Source organism: Struthio camelus, chromosome 3 (genome assembly GCF_040807025.1).
Source record: "Struthio camelus isolate bStrCam1 chromosome 3, bStrCam1.hap1, whole genome shotgun sequence".
NCBI lineage: Eukaryota > Metazoa > Chordata > Aves > Struthioniformes > Struthionidae > Struthio > Struthio camelus.
In genome coordinates, this window is record NC_090944.1 from 32356164 (window position 1) to 32380291 (window position 24128).

The 24128-nt window shown below is 36.2% G+C and overlaps 1 protein-coding gene across 2 annotated transcripts in view; it reads right to left on the reverse strand.

Annotated features, from left to right (window-relative positions):
* CSMD1 (CUB and Sushi multiple domains 1) overlaps positions 1-24128 on the reverse strand; it is a 1260625-nt gene that overhangs the window by 142917 nt on the left and 1093580 nt on the right. For both annotated transcript variants that reach the window (XM_068937332.1, XM_068937331.1), the window contains exon 42: positions 13019-13207. In XM_068937332.1, coding sequence (XP_068793433.1) covers positions 13019-13207 — 189 coding nt within the window. The remainder of the gene's footprint in view (positions 1-13018; positions 13208-24128) is intronic.

Consider the following 24128-nt stretch of genomic DNA (forward strand, 5'->3'; position numbering starts at 1 on the left):
AATACAATTCTTAAAAGAAAGGCTGACTGTGCTTCCCTACAACCACAAATACCATCTATACTTTATTTACAAGAGTTAGCCATGCTAATGGTACTTCAACTGCAGTTTTTATGTTGATTATTCATTTTGACAAGTGAAATGAAAATAGAGGCATAAATTAGCATACATGCTGAATAAAATTTGTAGGCAAATTGATGCCATGAAAAGGTGTTGATTTAACGCAATGGTAACAAACATAATAGTGTGCACCCTTTTCAGTCTCATCTTGGAGAATTAACTGATTATGGATATAAGCATGGATCTTACTAGACACGTGGCCATTAGTGAAAACTAGCAGAAGATTAAGAGAGACCTTAATAGCATCTGTGGGCTCTCAGTCTGCCTCTGGAGCTTTTCTCATTAGCTCTTAGCACAAAGTTTATGTTATTATTGTCAGGATTCCTATGACTCTGTCAGACCTTCTTGACTTCTTTTCCTCCTTTCAGTAAGTGATAGAAAAAGACAACAGAAAAGAAAGAAGGAAAAGGGCCAAAAAAAGAGCAAAATAATGTCACATTTCCTATAAGGTTTAATGCTGCTATGCTGTTGGGGCAGAGGGATCATCTGGTTAGTAGATGAGTAGCCTTCACAGAATCACAGAATCTCTGAATGGGAAAGTTGGAAGGGACCTCTGGAGATCATCTAGTCCAACCTCCCTGCTCAAGCAGGGACACCTAGAGCACATTTCCCAGGATCGTATCCGGACGGGTTTTGAATATCTCCACCAAAGGAGACTCCACTACCTCTCTGGGCAACCTGTTCCAATGCTCTGTCACCTTCAGAGGAAAGAAGATTTTTCTCATGCTCAAATGGAACTTGCTATGTTTCAGTTTCGGCCCGTTGCCTCTTGTCCTGTGGCTGGGCACCACAGAGAAGAGGCTGGCCTCATCCCCTCGACACCCTCCCTTCAGATACTTGTACACATTGATGAGATCACCTCTCAATCTTCTCTTCTCCAAGCTAAACAGGCCCAGCTCTCTCAGCCTTTCTCCAGAGGAGAGACGCTCCAGGCCCCTCATCATCTTAGTAAGCCTTCACTGCCCTCTCTCCAGGAACTCCATGTCTCTCTTGTCCTGGGGAGCCCAGAAATGGACACAGCACTCCAGGTGAGGCCTCCCCAGGGCTAACCAGAGGGGCAGGATCACCTCCCTCCACCTGCTGGCAACACTCTGCCTAATGCACCCCAGCATCCCAGTGGCCTTCTTGGCCACCAGGGCACACTGCTGCCTCATGCTCAACTTGGTGTCCACCAGCACGCCCAGCTCCTTCTCTGCAGAGCTACTTTCCAGCAGGTCAGCCTCCCAGCCTGTCCTGGTGCCTGGGGTTATTCCTCCCCAGGTGCAGGACCCTGCACTTGCCTTTGTTGAACTTCAGGAGGTTCCTCTCCGCCCATCTCTCCAGCCTCTCCAGGTCCCTCTGAAGGGCAGCACAGCCCTCTGGTGTGTCAGCCACTCCTCCCAGTTTGGTATCATCAGCAGAACTGCTGAGGGTGCACTCACTCTATGCCTTCCTCCAGGTCATTGAGAAATACATTGAAGAAGACCGGACCCCGTAGTGACCCCTGGGGGACGCTGCTAACTGTGGGCCTCCCACTAGACTGCACCACTGATCACAAGCCTCTGAGCTCTGCCATCCAGCCAGTCCTCAATCCACCTCATGATCCACTCATCCAGCCCACACTTCCTGAGCTTACTTCTGAGGAGATGATGGGAGTCAGAGTCAAAAGCCTTGCTGAAGTCCAGGAGGACAACATCCACTGCTCTTCCTTCATCTACCCAACCAGTTGTCTTATGCCCACTTTGCTCGACTTCTTACTCAGAGGGATGCACTGCTCTTGAGCCTGGAGGAGGTGATGCTTGAATATTAACCAGCTTTCTTGGACCCCTCTTCCTTCTAGGGCCCTACCCCACGAGATTCCTCCAAGTAGGTCCCTCAAGAGGCCAAAGTTAGCTCTCCTGAAGTCCAGCGTTGCAATCCTACTCATTGCCCTGCTCCCTCCTCGCAGGATCCTGAACTCCACCATCTCATGGTCACTGCAGCCAAGGCTGCCCCCAACCTTCACCTCTCCAACTAGACCTTCTTTGTTTGTTAGTACAAGATCTAGCAGCGCATCTCCCCTCGTTGGCATCTCCACCACCTGGGTCAAGAAGTTATCATCAATGCTCTGCAGGAACCTCTTTGACTGTTTGTGCCTAGCTGTGCTGTCTTCCCTGCAGATGTCAGGGTGGTTGAAGTCCCCCAGGAGAACCAGGGCCTGTGATCGTGAGGCTACTTCCAGCTGTCTGTAGAAGGCCTCATCGATGACTTCCCCCTGTTCAGGTTGCCTGTAGTAAACCCCCACAACAGTGTCACCCATGTTACCCTGCCCTTTAATCCTTACCCATAGGCTCTCCACTTGCTCTTCATCCACCCCGAGGCAGAGCTCCATATGTTCCAGTTGCTCCCTCACATAAAGAGCAACTCCACCACCTCGCCTGCCTGGCCTGTCTTTCCTAAAAAGCACGTAGCCATCCATGACAGCATTCCAGTCATGTGAACTATCCCACCATGTCTCTGTCACTGCAATGAGATCATGGCCCTGCGACTGCACACAGATCTCTAATTCTTCCTGCTTATTCCCCATGCTGCGTGCATTGGTGTACAGGCATTTCAGAGAGCCAGCTGAGCATGCAGGTTTTTCAAGAGAGGTGCAAAAGGAGCCTTGTTCAGAGAAATCCTTTCAATAGCCTCTGGATGTACTGGACAGGCTAAGGAAGCTTTAACCACTTCACCCTCCTCACTCATATTAGTACTAGCTAGTACGATGCATTGAGTATATCTCCCCATGTTACAAGAGATCTGTATCCTCTCCTGTGATCCTTTTAGTACCTAACAAAAGAGAGAGCCTAAGGGAAAGAAAGGTTGATTCTCTCTGGCTAATTCCTGGTTGCAAATACAGGCCAAGGGCAACTGGCAACATCTATCAGCCTTGGCAATTCAATGATGAAAATGTAACTTGAGTCCATTTTCACTGTTCTCCTATCCTCTATGTGTATGCCACGCACAGATTGCCTGGTCTAAAAAAATCTGGTCTGTTCTTTCCACAGTAATCTCTGTCTGACGTTAAAAGTCTGCTTGGTAAGTATGTTCACTACATTGAAATATACTTCCCGACACTAACTGAGTCGTAAGTAGAAAATCCTTTTAAGTTCAAGATGCAGTATTTTTCTGATAGAAGCTTTATATTTAATATTTTTGTAAGTTTATTATATTTCTGATTAATTTATTAATGCTGTCCATGATTATATACTTTTTTTTTTGCTTTCATTATTCTCTAATTCTCCACAAAAAATATAGATTGATTGTATCTCAATAAAGATAGCCTAACCATTTTTAGCCAGGACAGATTAATAAAGTGTCACGGGTAAATGTCACAGGCAAGTGTCACAAAACATAACAGGTAAGACAATACACACAGCTGATACTGAGCTCTTCCCAAAGATCTTTGGAAAGCATAGGAGACAGAAAATTAAACAGAAATAATAAGCTGTATTCCACACAAGACAGAAATAACTTTAGTTTGAATAAATAAATCACTCTAAAATTAATGAAGTTACTGTGTTTCACTGTGAACGATAGGTATGAAGAAATATGGGATTTTAAAAAGGGAAAGGGTACTACCATGTCCTCTGTTTTTTTTTTTTTTAATGCAGTTTTATAACTACAGTTAAGTAAACTTTTAAACGCTAACGGTACATTACAGGCTGTTTCACAGATGCATTAAAACTGCAGTATATATACATGCAGCCATGGCCATTCATATCTACTTACAGGTATAACATTGGGCATGTAAAAAAGGTAAACATCTTTAAAGATCCACCCAGTAGTATGAACTTTAGGCAGTAGGAAAATGTACCTAACCTGCTGTAACTGTGTAGACACTTACTTTAGGTTTGGTCTACTAGCACAAAGCAGACAACTGAATGACCTAGTGGGTTCACGACAGTCATGCCATAGATCTCTTCTCACATGACTGAGGGAAACAATCTAGAAGAAAAATCCTAATGCTCCAGTCAGTGCTTTAGGTGGCACCCACTATCCTTATAATTACAGAAAAAATTGCTCAGGGAATGTCAGAAAGTTTCAAATTACAGCCAATTCAGTTTTAAAAAAAAAAAAAAAAATCTTTTTGCAGCATGCAACTCTGCTGGGGCAGGGCAGGAGGATTTTAATTCATTTTGCTGTTGGAAAGTACCTATAGTTTAGCTAAACATTATAGGAACCCACATTTTCTCTCATGTGGTCAGATAATCCCTGAGATTTGTTTTCATGACACAGATACTGATTTTCAGTTAGATTCTTTAGGGGGCAAGCTTCCAGCACCAATATAATTTACTAGCTTTTTGTCTGTTTGTTTTCTTTGCGTACTGCTGGCCCTGAAGGTACTCATCAGACAAAGACGTAAAATAAAATAAACAAACAGAAGATGCTAGTAAGAGGCCCACAGACATTGCGTTAAGCAACAGGATGTGTCAGGCTTTGTACAGACTTGTTCTGACAGACTGGAGCTTTCTTTTTAAATTATAACAGCAATTATCTAATGACCAGGTAACTACTTACTGATTCATTTTACCTTCTGCTTAGCTTTGTCCAACCGTATAGTGTAATATTTAATATTATACATATTCTTGCAACTAAAAGAGATTGTTAAGAAGTAGCTATTCTGTGTAGAATGAGCTTGCTGCACCCCTTCCCCCAGACTGAGATCATCAACCTTAAGACCCAGGGGGGCAGTGGAAGAGTGAGCATAACACCAGAGAAAGGGGTATATATGTATATACCGGAAAGTTTGGGTGCATATCCTTCTAGCCGTCTAATCTGAACTGTGGTAATCTCACTGTAACTGGAGTAATAATAATTTTTTGATTAGATTGTTAAGTTTTTATTTGGACTAACACTAAATTTCTGCCTTTGCATATATGGTGTGATCCTGTTTCCAATAAAAAAATTTTGAGTGCAACAAATTGGTGAGGATTCAGGCAACCTATTATGTAACTTGAGTGCAACAAATTCTTAACAATATTTTTTGACATTAGTGGAAAAACAAGAACCCTTAAAGACAATAATAGCACAGTCATTACCATGATAATTTTATTACTTGCAGACAGCAAACAGAAATACCAGATCTCTTCAATATCCTGGAATCACAAACCTGTCTTCTGCATCTCACACACAGATATTCATTATCCTTCTTTTATGAATCATTTATAGGTCACACAGTTGTCACCACCTTTCCTTGGGACAAATGCATAGCCAGCCAAACCTTGTCCTCTGAAGTCAGTGCCACCCGTGAACCACTATCAGATCTCTTATTTCTCTCAGCTTTCTGAAGTATGTGGAACATTCTGTAGAAAGGTTTTGATTTACAGTTTGCAAGAAGACTGGCCATAGCTACAAAGGTCATTTCATTCTTCTATTGATTTGCCTCTCAGACCCACTGCCAAATTCCAAGGGTGCATTCCTTATTGCAACAGCAGGTCATTTATATGCCATACTAGTTCCACCAACAATGATAGACCTAGCTTGAAAGTACAGAAGTAAATACTCTACAAAGTGAGAAAAGTGCTACCTTGGTGGAATGAGAGACTGGAAATAACTCTGCTTTCTCAGCCAACACACTAAGAAACCCACTCTGTAGTCAGAAATCATAGATATAAATCCACACAACTGCAGATAAAATGGAGACGCATGCATTCAGGCCTCAGCTGTGTGTTGTGCAACTCTGCAATGTAGATGCCTGTGTGTAGGCTTGGCGGGTAGCGTTCACATTCGAGGGAACCAAGACAAACGTATACTCCAAATTACAGACATGTCTGTAATGGAGAACAGAGAAATTACTTCTCTAGGTTTGGAAACGAAGATAAAACTACTGAATTAAAACTGTGGGCAGAGGAACAGAAGAGAGAAAGAATGACTGTCTTAATAGTATTACGAACTAAATATGATCTTCTCTTCCTGCATGCTAATTCAAATGGAATAAATACTTCCTTATTCTAATTTCAGTCAAGAAATCAGATAGAAAAGGCTAATTTATACATAATATATACCCTGCATGCTTTCAATAGTCCTTTAGGAAATATTTTTCTTTAGGAAATAGAATGGAAGAGGAAATAAAAAAGATACAAGGCTGCTATGCCCTTTGGTGCCTCATGAATATTATTACTCAGGAATATTATATATTACTCTGAATACTTGAATACAAATATTCTGAATGTACAGATGATCTTTCACAAACAGATAAGTTAAAAAAAATGAAATTTTTAAAAAAGTAGGATTTTAATTTATAATGCCACAACGTTAACCGTAGAACTAACTAAAGATTCCCAATATCTTACAAAGAGCAAAAAATGTACTTAAAAAATCAATGCAAAGAAATGCTCCAAGATGCCACTCATCAGGAAACATACATGAAGGCATAGAATGTTAAAATCAGAATTAAAATGTAAAAAAGGCTTTACAAAATTCTAGTGTTCCGTGGCAGATTTACTTTTTGTGCAAACATTCAGAAGTTGTTTTTCTAAACAACTGAATGGATATCACCTTCACATGAAAAGCACACATGCATTTTTCAAGTATGAAAACTTATATACATAAATACATTATTGTAAGTCTACACAACTGAAACTATACCAGAACAGAAGATATAAAAACACTGATCTATGACTAAATGATCCCAGCATATAAGTTTGGATACTAACACCATTCTACCTTTATTAAATGTTTAAAACCATCAACCATTTATCAGAACAATAAAAAAAAAAAAAAAGACATCCCTTTAAGCCAGACTGAAGTGAGGCAGTTTATCCATAAATCATCAGTAGTATATGTAAGTGAACTTAGCACAAAGACTATTAAATGAACTCTAAAAAAGCTATTATTCAATACATTCTAAATCAATTCAAGAATACTCTGTTCATCAAGGGTGCAATTGTATCTGTGATTACTATCCTGCCATTAGTATAACTCTGATTTATCAATATTTCTGTGGGGTTTTTTTCTTGTTTATTAAAGAGATCAATAGCCCAACTTCTTATTAGGGCAATTATTACCACAATACAGATATGTGATGCATCTTTATCTCACTTTAACAAACATGTATTTGGGTGGTTCTCTAAATCTTCTTAAATACTTTCAAAATGACACAAGGAAGACTATAAAATACCAGGAAGAAGTAGTCTTTAACTGCAGGAATTTGCCTGTATATTCTTTCTTTATCTTTTTAAAATAAAGAGAATAGGCCTTCTTATACCTTCTTAGCCTTATAAAGATATTCTCTTTGCCGGGGATTTTTATAAGAAATGTGGATGGCTTTCTATACACACCTGATATTCCTTATTCACATACTGAAATTCCTTTTTGCAACTATTTTACCCAGTTTTACGTTCTCATAGATGTTAATCTATGTACACTACAACGAATAATACTGCAATTTTGATTGTTGCTCCATTTAAATTTAACGTATATAGATTATTGCCAAACTAACTGAGTGTTAGTTTTCTGCAACTTAAATAATCTTAGCTGTAAAATTTAGATGTGCATTCTATTCTACACTGCTATTCTTTTACAATTAATATTTTAAATTATTAAACATTAATGAAGAATTTTTAAGAATTTTAAGAATTTTACCTGACAACTTCCATCAAAAACATATTTAGTGAGAAGAGAGGCCCAAGAGATCACTGAAGATATATCAAAAAACTGCTGTAGAAGAAATCAGAATCACTAAGACATCTGACTCAAAAAGCTTAACCTTGAAAGAAAAAAAAAAAAAGAAAAAAAAGAACTATTTGATCTATATATATTAAAAAAAAAGTGTCTAATTTTGGCATTAGGTATCTAGGTTTTTAAAGGTTTCTAAAAACACTCAGCATCAAAAATTCTACTTGGCAGCTCCTGAACATAAAAAACCTAAGCTTTGGAATGATCCTGCTAACATTCCCTTGCTTTCTTGATATTCTGTTTATAACTAACTGTGCACTATTAGTTCTTTTCTCCATAGCATTGTACTGTGTACGGAGCATATGTCAGCAATATTTTATCATCATCCTTTTATATGACTCTTTATAGAATGGCATAAAACCCTACTGTAAATTTATCTTTGGTAAAAATATTTCATATTTATTTTCAATACAATTCTACCAAGAATAACCTTTTATTTTCTTTCAAAACACTGAAAAAGGTTGAATTAATAAACCAAACTCCTTTGAATGGAATATCTTCTATGGGTGGTCTTTCCTCATCTTTGTTTTTTTTTTTTTTTTCAGAACTCAAAATTAATTAATTGCTAATTCATGTAATGCACAGAAAATACTTTTTAAAGTGACGTAATTTTTAATTAAAAAATCACAAGGAGCTCCGGATCATATTCAGTGTAATGTTTATGTACTTAAAATAAGATTTGAGACGCATTTAAGGGCAAAATTGAAATCTCCAGTTCTCCCATCCATTTACTGTCTAATTCAGGATGCACTTAAAGTAAGCAGCCTTGGGAAAAATGCACATAACTGGAGTACCTAACTCAAGCTCTTTTTTTAGGCTCAAGCAGTCCTCTAAAGCAAGTACAGAAGTTATATGTAGTAGTTAACAGAAAGAGATAGGCATCCATAATAGAACCTGTCAGATTTGCAAGATTAGACATAAAATGTAAATAGAATGTTAGAGAAATTTTTAATTCAAAAGATACAGAAGATGATGGTTCCCATCTTTTATTTAAATATGCCAGTGCAGAAAGTTTCTATTAGTAAATCCAAAAAATCTCCATCACAACCTGAGAGAGATGTGATGTTGAGCACAGGAAGATGTAAGAATGTAAATGAAGGTGAACTAACCAGGGTAACAGCAGGAGACATTTGGCTCAGATCATTAAGTTTGTCAGGATGATTAAAAAAATATCCCTAGTTGCTATTAGATTTATAACCACTTTGAGACCCTGAAAGAGAATGTTAATACTACTCTAATTTGGAAGTGAAATGTGCCAATAAAAGTAAAGAACAAATGGGATGTCAGGAGGAACTTAAACAAAGAAAACATGAATCATGTCCACGTTGATAATGTCATCAGATACCTGCAAAGGATGGGTAGAATAATCCTTATCATGAGTTATAACCAACTACTTTGACAAGATGTGATGCAATCGCACATTGTGTGTCTAAGGAATGTGCCAGCTCTGATCTCCCAAAGCAGTGTTTTTTCTTATGCCTCTCAATGCTTTTCTTTGGGAAATACAGCTTTATAAGAGATGTTTATGTTGTCTATTGCAGCGTTTCTTGGACTGCTGTTCCTTAACCAGTGGAGTTCCATAAGACTCAGAAGGTGATTCGCAATACAATTACAACTATAGTTTGCTAAAATAGCGTCATTATGTAATAATTCTATTCATTGCTGAGGCTGCTATTTCAACTTTTAACTTATTCTTCTCCCTAAAGAAGAAATTAATAGTCTGAAAAATTTAATATTATTTGCACGTACTCCTTTTTACTTAATTTGAAACATGTGTTTTTGAAAACTGTCTAAACTGTGCTCCAGCTATCCTGATGCAAAGATTGAAAAAAAAAAGAAAAATGGAGGACATCATTGGCTTGGCAGCCATTTAACAGCAAACGTACATATTGATTGTACGTAATTTCCGCATTCATTTCTATGCTGGAAACATTTCACTCATATTCAATATTGGAAGCATCATTTTAGTACTTTTATTTCTATAACATCATACATCTGAAAACCACCCTAAGTGCTTGGCATTAAAACTCGGTTCTTTAATTTTAAAATAAGACAAAACTCAATACTCTCATTTGTTCAACTACGTACCACTTCCTAACTAAATTGCTGAAGAGAGGGGGCATGGCCTTTCCCCTTGCCACTGCCAAATGTTCATTCTAGACATTGTCTTCTCCAGAAGGGGGAAAAAACGTGATAGCTATTTAGTTCACCTATCTTTAGTTAATAACTCTTCGCTTTCTAACATGGCTTCACCCATGTGCTGCTACATAAGATTTTATTGGATCCTTAGAGGCTTATCAAGAGGCACAGGCCTAAAACAGTGGTTCATCTTCCAGCAGAAAGCCCAATTTCTTTCAGTATTTCCCACAGACAGACTGCATTTTTTTTTTTTTTGGGGGGGGGGGCAAGGGGGGAAATATTTAGGAAGCCAGGGCCAGTTCTTTAAAAAAATGAGGGAAAATCCCATTTGGGGAAAAAAATCTCAGATTCTCACTTTGGGAAGAAGTCCTTTTCTATCAGGTAGAGCCACCTACAAAAATTCAACCACTTCAACCACATTTGCCCTTTCCAAATTGAGGCTTGGGGCATGGATTGAAACACTCTGTCTCTTCTATAAACTTTGAGAGAGAAGTTCCCCAGAACTGGGAATTACATCAAAGTGAATTAATTTCTGCTCCGGTCTCCTATCTGAAAACTAGTCTTTTGAGTTAAAATGTTTTATTCTATGGCTTCTATTATTCATGTTAAACCTATCAGTTGGTGTTGCAGTATTGAGATTATTGTGTATTGCACATGATGTATTACACTGAACAAATGTCTTTATCTCAGATACTGTAAAATGAACTGAAAGAATGTTTCCATGGTACAAAAAATGAAGCATTAAGATGTATTGTATTATATAAACTATATGTTTCAGAAGCTCTTACTGTTTCTAAGCTATAACACACCTTGTGTTCTCAGTTAAATTTCTTCATACATGCTCAGATGCTAACTAAACGGTATATGACAGCAGTTGATATATGCATGCTACCCAGCTATCAGTTCTCTGGGTCCTACCACCGAGCTAGCAACAGCAACTTTCTAAAGACAACAAACTTTCTAAAGAACTACTTCCAAATGACTGTATCTTAAACCTACATTGATTTAACAAAATCTTGGATTTACTGACTATGAAAAAAAACAGATTATTTTGCAGATCAGATTAAAAAAAGAAGTTAAGCAATGTCTCAATAATTAGAGAATCAAAACAAAATCTACATCCATACCACCCATTATGCTGGCAAAGAGAGGCAATATCAGCTGGCATGTAACCTTCATTAGGATGTAGAATTATCTAATAGATACATCCTAGCAGAAGGACGGCTCAGCTTGTTTTAAAGACTGTTCTGTGGTAATCAACTAGAGCGGGTTAAAAGAACAAGCTTATCTTTTAATATTATACATAATTTACAGTATTTATTTTTTTTTTCCTTCAGAAAACAGAATGGAAATGGCTTAATTAAGATATATTTTTAAGGAAAGGGAATGGCTGTGCTATTCACATTTTTGAGAACTGTATCACTGCTACAAGACCTCCAAACCATAACTAACATTAAGACATTTCTTGTTTGACAGATTTACTTTCAATCCTTTCATTAAATCTTTCACTTTGATGTTTCTGTAACAATTCTTCCCTTGGTCAGGAGAGTATGTTTATGTCTTATTCCTGCAGCCCATCAGACCTCTACAACGTCCATGTAATAATGTGATAAAAATACAGTTTAAATTAAAATATAACATAGTCTAATTCTTCTTATCTTAATAATTCCAGTAATATTAATACAAAGAATCTTTAAAATACATAGGCTTGGGGTTTTGATATTGTTTTTATATTTTAACCCAAGCTTCAAATAGACAGATTAGCATCTGTAAAAACTCTCAGCTAGCATATTAACTAAAAAATGCATTTCTTCCTTGCAAATCCTTTGCATTCCAAGAAAGGTGCAGTATTTTACATCTCTTCTGTGTGTTTAATTTAATAGACTCCTGAGAAATTTACAGCAATTTGCATAAACTACTATGGAACAGAACTTGAATTTTCCAATTCTCACAACACTGGATTTAAATGACAAAATAAGGAAGTCGCATACATTTGCTTCCCAAGCACATGTACCAAACACATGCACATGCTGCAATGCAACACAGCTAAGCTGTTAGGACAACATCCTTCTCAGAAAAAATGAGAAAATAAATTGAAATGACTATTCTCAGTAGTTAAGTCCTTACAAGCAAGAAATTGCAATGCCAAATGAGGCCTTTAGCCCACCTAGTCTAGCCTTGCTTCTTGCAATATTCAACCCCACTTGTCTCATAAAAAAGCACAGAAAATTTCAAAGTAGGAAATATTATGTTAACCGCTCCCACTGGAAAACTTCTTTCTGGCCCCTAGCAGTCTGTCCTGCAGCAGGATGATTTAACTCTCTCAAATTTTTTCATGGCTTATTCCTGCAGCTCCGTTAGATCTCTCTGAAATTCCTCACAACCTTCTCAGGTTTGACTAACACACAGTCTATGGGGTATTTTATGAAGAAAAGTGTCCTATCCAACTTTCAATGTGAGTGACAAATACCTTCCTACAATAAAACCCTTAAGCACCATTAGCCTCTTGCTATGATTGAAATTAGTCATTTTTTTATTTTGATTTATGTCTTCCTAGACAGTTGATTATCCATGACAAAACTTGTTTTTATATAATGACTACTTAGTTTCTTCATAACATCCTACAAGAGACTGTCAAAGCCTCTGACGGTCTAAAGGAATGTCAAAAGTTTCGCTTCTGTACTTCTGCTTTTAGATGCAAGTCCAAGTAAAAGCTTTCAAATGGAGTAATTTACATGTGGTAGTGTACATTGTGCAAAGAATCAGAAAAAAAGAGAAGAAAGTCAAAAAAGGACAAATTTCATATTGAGCTTAAGATCATTTCTGGCAGTAACATGAGTGGTCATAAGCAATAAAACTTTGATAGAGAGTAATAGGAACAACATACCACTACTAAGCAACATGATTCATAAAATATTTATGATTTATAAAATTATCTAACATTCTGACTTTGGCTGCTAGCATTACAGATTAGGATAGAGGTCCAACTCTTCAGCAAAAGCTGAATTAGACACATGCACACAACACAGACAAATCAGAAAATACCATGAATCCTGAAGCAAAGGTACTAGCAGAAAGTTACCTTCACATCTGGGGAAATGATAGTTCCAATTCCTGTTGATCCCATGCTGGCACGTGAGAACGGGTTGACCCCTCAAAACATACCCAGGATAGCATTCAAACGACACTGACTGACCCACACTGTAATCCGAGGTCACTATATATCCATTCAAAAAAGGAGGAGGATCAGGGCAGTTCTGTAACTCGTAAGCTAGAAGAGAACAGAAATACTTTTTACTGCTTAGTCATCTCTCAACATAAGAAATTAACATTAATACAAATTCTGTAATGCATTCCATACTAGGTAAACATTAGAAAGCCTAAATCCAGTAACAGAGTGATTAACATATATCAATAAGAAATAAATCATCCATTTGAACCATCTTGATCACTGGGATGATCTCCACTGGAAACAAAACGTAGGGAAAGATCAAAATCTGGAATAGAATGGACTATTGCCTACAACATAAATATGGAGAGGAAATGCAAAGAAACATTTGGTGCAGGGCGAGAAGAGGGAAAATTCTGTAGGAGTATTGTGTTGAAGTATCTGTGCAATCTCTGCAATTGAGATTTTCCCACCCACACCTTTCCTCTGCTTTGTGACTACGTTCTGTCCCTCTAAATATTCTCTCTGGTGTGCCTACACTCTATCTATCTCAGTGTTTCCTCTGGAGACACATGAAATTACTATATATTAAAATTATTTCACTATCTCTGTTAAGTGCCTATTACTACCATTATTATTATTACCAATATCTTTGTTATTATTTTCTCAACAGTTACTACATATCTAGTTCAGGCTTCTACCAAATACAGTCCAACCAACAGTTAGATCCCCAAGGTCTGACTTGTGGCTGATAATGACAGATTAGAATATTATATAAATTATGCACTTAGTTTTTAATAAATTACTAGGCTCAGATCTAGCACCTAAGTTCTGCATATAATTGTTTAATTTGGTATGTTAAATTTGAAATAAGAGCAGTCTTGCCCTGAAAGCAGCAACACTATATCTGAAAGCTGCAACACTGTATCTGAAAGCTGCATATAGCAAAATTCATAATACATCTGGTAGAATTCTAATTGGTACTTTTCCACTAGTATTCTCAGAAATAAAAATTATCATAGAATTTACCATATATTTTGCTACCTATCTGATATAAGAAACAATATAATTAGGAAGTAGGAAAGTAGGAAATAAGTAAGGAAATGGCAAAACAATTTAGGAAAACAAATTTAGCATCAATACCTGCAGTTCAACTGTATGTATAGAAACATGAAAAACTATAGAATGACCATGTTCATAGTGCAACTTCCAAGTCTTGCCTTTTTTTTTTCATTAATATGTAAGAATATTAATACAATTAACGGTAGTATCAGAATTTGAGACAAATTAATACCTTTTCCTAATAAAATTTATACACTATACTATGTCACACAACATTAAAACATAACATTAAAAAATGGAATTTTTTGCAACCCCGTATGTACAGAAAGACTACGTAGCAACACAAACTTTTCAAATTACAGTTTAAGTATATATAACACTAAAGTAGTGTATGTTTATTTGAGTGGCAACATTCCAGTTTGCTCATTACTTGCACCACTTAAATTGCATACTAACTTCAACTAATAAATCCGTACCTTATTAATCACAGCAATTGTTTAAATGTGCTTTCACATGTAAACACTATAGTAAGTATTCTAGTAAGGTATAAGATTAGTCATTTATTAAGATTTTATGGAATCCAGAATGTTCACAAACTGCTATACTTTTAAAAATATATTAAACTGTGTGTTAAAGAAAAAAAAAAAAAATCACCTGACCAAAAAGTAGAAAGAATTGATGAAAGAATGCAAAGTCACAGAAAATATGACATTCAGAAGACCTGAAGAAGTGAGAAAAGTCTACCAAGGAAAAAGTTTCTTCTAGACGTATCTCCACAAAAAGATTGGATTAATGATTCCTTATATTTAGTGTTTGGATTTATGTTTTTAAAGCCCTCAAAATAGTATTTTTTAAAATATTTAATTCAGACAAACTAATGCAATGAAAATTCAGAAGGAGCTTTCATTAGTAAAATTCATTCAGATGCAAAGAGAATTTAAAATTACATTTGAGCACTGAAGATATTTCCTTGTAATTTTTGAATACTATTAAACAGCTCCACAGAAATCAAAAAAGGAACACAGTTTCACAAAAATGTTATGTAGAGTCAGTCAGATAAACAGTCAGTCAGAAGACAGTAAGTAACTGCCTATCAAGTAATAATTACTGAGAAAAAGAATGCCCTGCTTTCTCTGAATATTCCATTTTCAATTATGAAATACTACTGTCATATATAACAAAATTCAAACAAGGCCAATAAAGCAAGCATGAAGTATTAATAAGTACTTCTTAAATGAAGTATTTTGTTACTTTTTTCCAAATCTAATTACGACAATATGGACACATCCACCCCAAGGCTATATATTTATTATTAATGAGAGTATTTAAACAAGTGGTTTCAGTAAGATTTAGGTGAATATTTAAGTTAGTTGTGCTAAAGCACCTAAAGTGAGGCCTGTACTTAATTGTTTCATTGAACTAGGGCCACTAGCATGAGTTTTTCTTCAATCTTTCCTTTCCAGTCATTGCTGATGGCAGTGAGGCCGTCACTCAAAGCAATTGCAGTGACAGTATGTCACAAAGGAAGAGATTAATAAGAATGAAAACTATTCTTCCTTATTGGTTAATTGTTGCAATACAAGATTCCATTTTAATCTTGCTTATTGTGGTCTCTATTTAGCTGAACTGAAGATTTACTTTAAAAAAATCCTAAGATAATAAAAAAAAAAAACTCTCTAACCCTCTAATTTGTACGATAGTCCTTAAAATTCTAGTTAATGTTTACCGAGAGATGCATATCCTTCTTTCTTATTGTAAGTTAAATAAAACACACCCAGAAACTTTCTAAATCAAAAAGTAGAGCCTCTGCCTAAAGCAGATGATCATAAGTTTGACAGTCTGTCAGAGGTGAAAGCACTTGTATATGCTCAGAGAGTAGTTAAAAACAATGGTGGAAAATGTGAAGATATTCTCTGCAAGTGATGCCTGCTATAAATCATACGGATGATTCATAAATTATAGGAGTAACTGTAAGTCGGGTGATTCATTTGACTATCATATCGTGATTTACAGGCCACTCAGGGGATTTGTTTTATAGTTTTAATATAAATATCAGTTTTATTATTCTCTGTTCTTTGATATATGTGCCAACTGTACCTGATTTAACAGAGCAATTAATTATTCAGTCATCACTATCAAATATTTCCCACAAATCTTGGTGTCACACCTCACAAAAAAAAAGCTTTTTATATTAATGCCATGCCCAAAGACTTGTCTTGCTATTGAGCTTTACGAAATGATATATTTTTTCACTGCAGAAAAACTCTGGTGAAAACCCAAAATGAAACCTAACTAAGATTTAATTCTAACTCAGGCAGTACTCAAATATTTGAATTTTAAAATGATCTAGTGTTGACGTTTAGCTTTTGTGCAATATATTTTCCACTGATGAGGAGAGAGTGTAAATCACAACAGAAATATAATTGATTGTGCTATTTTGTTTTCATAATGTTAATATATTTTCTTTGTTAAAATTAACCTTGGGTTAAGACTTACTCTCTTTGCAAGTGCCACACACATAGACAGCACTTCAACGTGGAAATTATTGCTACACAGAAAAATTGTATTAGCATAGAATTAAGCATGCAAACACTCAAACAATATGAAAGGTCATAATTAAAACTACACAGAAAACCTTAATTTAGTCCTACTGTACATTCCTTCAGTATCATGCTGTGCATAGCTAACAGCATGGAGAATAAAATCCACATCTCTGGAATCCCAGTTTAGTGCCTTAGGCACCAGAGAGCATCATTTTCCCAAATGCTGTCTTTCAGGATTTGAGTAACAAAACACTGCTTCATTTTGTCACATGAGTTAGAAAATCTTTTTTGAGGGGAGAAGCCCCAAAAAGATATTATTTCACTTCCATTAGTATTTCTCCCTTCAGGCATCTCCCGAAACCATTTTAGAAATATAGATGTTTTTCTGCAAATTCCTTTTTCTTTCCAGAAGCCCCTGTCATAGTTATCTTCCTCCTAGATAAAGGTCATCAGATTTAATATGTACAAATCATTTTGCGTATGTGTGTGAGTGCCTGAGGAAGAAAAGGAGTACATTAGAACTTTTTTTCTCTCTACTCTCCTGGAACATTTTTCTTTCCAAGTGTAATAGAATGAGATTCTGATTTCATATTTAGCTTTATGCTACACTGACACTCAGAATAGATTAAGAAATCTTTTACTGAGTTCTAGTCATCAAAACTATGATTGCCCCCAGTAAAGATTACAGACTGAGATTAGACAGCTCTGGGGGGTTACAGTAACTCAACACTGCCAGTTAAATGTGATTTACAAGTGGTTTTCTAAGTGTTAGTTCTGGGTTGCTTCCTGTGTTTGCTGCTTTTGTAGCAAAAAGGGATAAAAGAGAAGCCACGCTTTCTCAATGCTTTGTTTTTTGAATTAAACAGTAGAATATTCATTTTAATTTAACAAAAGTGCACTTTAATTAAACTGAGATGTTGCTTTTTTGAAACCAAAGACTTTTAAAGTTCTCTCATAATCCAACAAATGAATAAAAAATGTTTGATAAAATTGATCTGAGTTGTCATCAGTATGAACTTCCCTCTTGCCATAGGTAAAACAGAAAGTGAACGACAACACACAAGTTTAGTAAATCAGTCTTAAATGTAATGAAATGCCCACCACTCCTTCAGGAGTGTAATTGCAAAGCGAAAGCTGTAACAAAACACGAACACATTTCTGCTGAGGCAGCAGAGCATAAAACAAAGAACTGACTGTCAATGGTATTCGGAGCTGTGACTTCCCCAGGGTTCTGCTATGGGCAGGGAGCTTTTTATTGCATTCAGAGATTCACAGCATCTAAGTAATTCAAGCTGTACATTCAAATCTTGTGCTAAGAGAATTCAGCAGCGAGCACCTAAATAGCAGCGTTAGCTCCTTGCGAAGACAGGAAGCAAATATTTTGTTGCACTCAGTGTGCATAGACTCTCGGCCCTCCCAAAAATTTTGTATACTGAATTACTCTGAGCAGTACAAACCCAGGCTATATTAAGCTTCAATCTCATAAGTATTTTTTTTTCTGTCTTCATAATAATTCAGTATAAAAAAAACTAAGGAAAAATAATATTAATAATTTGAACCTTCACTATTCATTACTCATTCTTTGTTTTCTCCAGAGATGAGGGGCCACCAAAAAGCCTTAACCTTCATAAAAATCATGGGCTTTAGAAATCTTCATTTTATGATAGTAAAGTTTGCTTGAATAGTACATCCAGTAGCAACCTCCCCTACATTTTTCAGAATGGTATCATTTTAACCTTGCAAAACACCCCTCTGCTACATTAGTGTCACTTTTTTTGGTACTCTAGTTAGGAGATATGGCACTTTCTTTCTTTCAGGCAAAGCAATCTTTGCACTGGACCAGGCTCTTTCAGTAAATGGACAAATTTAATTTTAAGCTGATTTTAATGTAAAGTCAAGAACATAAAAAAAATAATCAGGCTAGGAACATGCTATGGAATCTTATGGGCACTTTCCTGATATGCAACATATATTTGCTAAGACATTAGAATGAGTTTGGGAAATGTGACTACAATCATTGCCTCTTTTCACGTGCCCACCTTTTTAAAAGTTATACAAATTAATTCCATTATTTTAAAAGCTATGTTTTTTATTTATAGAACTTTATAGCATTGAACTATATATATAGAACTATAACAGCATATAAGGACATCATAACATGGGCCCACCTAGAAGTTGTCTGAAAAACCATCCACCATCATATCAGGTGCCTTGAGAGATGAAATGCTTTCCTAATCTCCTTCTTAAAAATCATGTAAAACATTACTCATATTATTTAAAAGACTGCTTTGTTTGGTATAGCAGTTACCAGTTTAATTGGATCAGGAGGAGGGACAAATTAAATATATTGCTTTGTTAGCAGTCAAACAAGAAAAGCCTGCTTTCTTTTATTGATACTTATATACCTTCATGATATCTATACAGCTTCTGTCTACCCAACTTTGGGTGCTAAATTCTTATAAGAAGACATCAAAATGACCCAGTTCTCTCTGGATTGCCTTACCCTATCCGCAGTATCTCCAAGCTCTTGCAGCACAATAAATTTAAGACTGCTGTCAAAGGTAGTAATGCTGCAGGCTTTACCTTGCCCTGACTGCAAAGGAGCCCAGGCTCTGAGCTCTGCCCAGGTTTGCCCAGCTCAGAGCCACTTTTAAGGTGGCTGTGACAACGGCCGGGGTGGGGGATTGTTCCTCGGGGCAGCGGACTGTTACCCGGGGCGGGCAGGCCTGGGCAATCCCTTTTATGGTGATGGCCTGGCCTGGCCCACCCAGGAGTCACCCCACAACCATGACCCCCTGCCTTTACTGGGGCTGGGGCAGGCAACTCACAAAGCTTAGCTGGGAACTAGTGGAAGGGAAAGCGTCTGAGATTATAAAATATATAATAATAAACCCCAGCGGACCCCAAGACTGAGGATTAAGAAGCCCCCATCACATATTCCCAGCAAAGAGCTCAGGTGGTGCTGACTGCCTCTCTGGATCACCACAGCGAAGGCTGAAGCTGCAACCTTAGCCCAGGATGGCACCAGAAGGGTGACCATAATACAAAAGAAGTGGGGTAGATAGGAGGAAACTTTGGTAGAACAATTCCGGCTACATGATATATGAGTTTTCTATGTATTACCTAAACTGCAACACAAAATCAAATGTTTTACTACTGAGCACCGAACTAACAACAAACCTGTAGCTTTCTATGTATGATGTGGTCCTTTTGCCCACAACAATATTTTGAATTCAACAACCTTCCCAATCTCTCCTCACGTACAGTAATCTCATCTCCTTCCCACATCTACGTCCTTGACCCATAGCCATGAGACAATGTGTGTTACTGTGACTTATAACAATGAACATACCAACTGGGTAGACAACAAGCCAAACAGAATTGATACCTTTGGTGTAATGCGGCATCTTTCTTCTCGACAAGGACATTATTCAAGTCTCTTTCACCTATGTTACTAACATTGTTATTCAAACATTTATAAGAACTGTGAAATTTGACTTAAATTGGCCAATGGGCTCAAAATCAAAGAGAAATAAAACAGGCATCACAACTGTTTAAGTCTTGTCTTTCAAGTAAATAGAGCTAATCACTTATGTGAAATCTGAGCTGCTGAAAGGAAAATGAAATTTCTAACAGGGATATAAAAAGAAGGAGAAATATTTGGGAGTAGGAAAGAATTATTTTTAATGCCTAGTTACAGCAATTGCAGATTAACTGAAAGGAAGAGGAAGAAATCTAGAAGCATAATACCAGAAGTATGAAAGTCCAGAGACAATCCAGGAAAAGACAAGACAACTAAATATCAAGGGCAACAGATGGAGGATTAGGAAAAGAAATGTCAGTTATCAAAAGAAGCAGATACCTTATAGGAAGAAAAATGAAGCCCTAGTTAAAATTACCCAATTGTAAATCACTGGCATTCGCTGTCAGAGCATTCAGAGCAATGAGGAACACTGAAGCACAGTACTTCAAGAAGCTCTTCTTCTTAGATTATGAACTGAATTGAGGGTACTGTTTCTACATGTTCTAAATCATTCTAAGCCAGTTATTTCTGCTCAGTAATACGAAGCAATAAAATGTGATAATCTTAGAAAGAGTTAGCAAAGGAGCAATGTTAACAATAGAAATAGCTAGAGCAATCCAAGATCCAGCACTATCTGAAGAAAAAATAAACAAAAAACAAAAAAACACATAGAGTCAAGAAAGATTTTATTTTTCAAAAACAAGTGACTAGAATTTGCTGGTAGAATGTAGAAAAGGTGGTAAATGGAAAAAGGTGCATAAGTCAGCTGGAAGCTTATTTGATAGATGCTAACCTAAGAAATCATATGTCACTTTACAATGTTTTCCATTCACATGAAATAACATTTCAGTGTTAGCAACTCTATACATTAGTAAAATGTCAATAAGTAATAAGTATCCTTTAAAATAATTTAATTTTTGTTCCAATAGCTTTTTACTTGAATGATGATGTGAAATTAACCAGATTTTTTTATCTATATAGACTAAAATATTGTGTTTTCTCAAAATGGTATTCAGGAGTGATTCACGTCACAGTATCTGTATAAGTAAGGACTATTATATGGACATGAACTGACTGAATTGCTTTCACTGGAGAAGTTGTTTTGCTTCTCACTCATGGAGAAGTAAAATTAGATGAATGTACATGCATTCAGCAATTCAAGTACACATATAGCTATACATTTTGAGAAATAAGGTAATAATTCAAATTATATTTTATATTGTAAATTAAAATGACCCAAATATCACAGCTAATTTAACTGCACCCCTCTTTTGGTCCTCAATTTTCATCTACTATCATGATTAACTAATTAGGCTTATTGCTAAGGTAAGCTGATTCTTACTGAATTATTACTATTTTTGAGGACTTCACAATTTTTTTCAAGATTCTTCACGTAACTATTGGCAAAATACCACCACAAAAGTTTCTGTGTTTCTATGAACAATACTTCTTTTCCACAGTTTTCTATTATGCTGAAAACATGACTACACAATTACTTCCTTCAAAAACAAAACAAAACAAAACAAAACAAAAAAACCCCTCTAAAACTACAAGGCTTATCAAACAAAAGTTTTGAATATTTCATTATTCACTGTTTAGATGCATCTCTTTCTTTGGGATAACAGGAGAAAAATTCACGTTGTTAATGAGTCAGCCATGATAATATTGTCATTATCAGCTGACAAGTTGCAATTGGGAGAAGAGGAAGGAAATAAACATACATAAAAAGGAAGTTTTATCAAGATAGGGTTGGAGTAAACCAAAACTTATTTCAGTTTACTTCATATACTGCCATCTTCATCACAGTCCTACTGGCCATAGTGGGAAGGGGGAGAATAGAAGAAAGGAGGAATTCTGGGCTCAGTTCATCAACCTTTTCAAAATATAGAAGAAACCCTGTGCATTAATAGCATGGATTTCTGATTTATGAAAGCTATCATATTAATGGCAGCCCCACACTGGACACAGATTATAAAAGTTTCTTTCAGCAGTTTACCATGGAAAAATAAAGGAATGATGCCTGTAGCAGGCAGAAAGACGGAAAGCAAAGTTGTAGTTTGACTGAAATAATTGATGCAATTCCTATTAGCTTCAATAAGCCCAAGATTTCATCTTATTTTCAGGCAATGGGTTAAGGCCAATACGTTTAACTTCTGAACATACATCTACTTTCCAGTCTTTCTAAATTCGTTTGAATAGCATGTGAATGGTTTCCTAGGCTCAACACCATATTAGCCAAACACACTAAACTGGCCTAGTGGAAAACAAAAAGTATTGGCTAAATGAATAAAAGGAATAAAAAGATAGAGAGACAAATTATAACAATGCATTTTCCTGTCTTTTTAGTTCTATAAACTATAGTACAGATTATAAAAGTCTTTCTGTCTGCGGTGCTAGACAGATACTGCTTAAATATATAGAATAAAACAAAGTACATAAATATGCCAGAGACAGGCTGAGTAGAGAAAGTTGTAATAGACATCTCTTATCCTCAGTTTTATTAAAACTTTGCAACTCCGAACCTGAAGAACCCCTTGCTATTTTAAAGGAAAAAATTAATTGATAAGCACATTTGAGTTATCTGATGTCACAGTAGCCTTTTCAGTACCAAATGGATCATTGGGTTTAGGTACTGTGCTCTAAGGGAAAACCCACCCAAGCATCAACCCATGCTTAGGAAGAGTGTGCAGAGATCTACACCAACCACAATACTCTGTGAGTCAGTCAAAATATATATAAACTTTATTTCAAATCTATGCCATTTTGTACTTTGATCTGGACTACGATTTCCTTAAATGCCAACAAACATCACCAGCTCTTGCCAAAATCATAGGATACCATGTACAGGAAATATATTTTGACAGGGCTACACATGAAGAGATAAAGACTAAAAAAAAATTGTAATTAAAAAACAAACCGAACCTTTCCCCTTGTCCCCTTGTCTAAAGTGTCACATAGAACATGAAAATGTGAATGCACGCTTTCCTTGTGTGTGGTTTTGTGAGAGTATTTCTTACTTTCAAGACTACGTGACAGAGCAAGCCTAGATGATCTCCACAGGCAACAGAGGGGTGTTACCTCTTCCTGTGGGTGCTTTATGGCCATTAGCCTAAGTTAGGGGCTCTGCTGGAAGATCTTACTTTCTATCCACTGACTCTATACATATGATGCAATTGCAACTATATGTGTGCATCTGCAAATACATACATATTTATATACACATGTAGCTTTCTATACATATATATGGAAACCTAATCAGGATACCTGATTCAGCAGTCTAGAATAAACTGAAATTAATCTTCCCTACTAATCTGTGAGAATTCAGTCAGCTATTCCATGTTATTAATCTCCTCAGGTCCTGCAAAGAGGCTTCACATCTTTGAGCAAGAGTAATTTAGCATTTTAGAAATATGCACTAATTAATGACATTTTATTATTGCTAACAAGAAAAAAAAGTAAGGAAGATTAGGACTTAAAGTGAACAATAGAAGATCACAAAAAGGTGATCAAATACTCTTTGGAAATACAGATGCAGAAAGCGCTCCTTCTCACACCTTTTCCTTTTCTGTTATTTTCACATAAGTCTAGACTGCAAAGAGGTATCATAATAAAACAAAAACTGTAAAAATTTCACCTAAATATTTAAAATAACTCTTACCAAATTCTGAAGTCCTCATTCATGATATCAAATTTAATCAGGAGGTCTAAACTCGGAAAGTAGGGGAGTGAATATTAGCAGTATTGTTTGGTAATAGTACACCATAATGGGATGGAAAGTGGTATCAGCTCCGCGGCCTTTGGCAAATGATTTCACCTTGGCTTCAGGTTTTTACATCCACAAAATAAGGATTTCAATTCAAATATAAAGTCAGCTGTAAAAAAGTTCAACCTATGG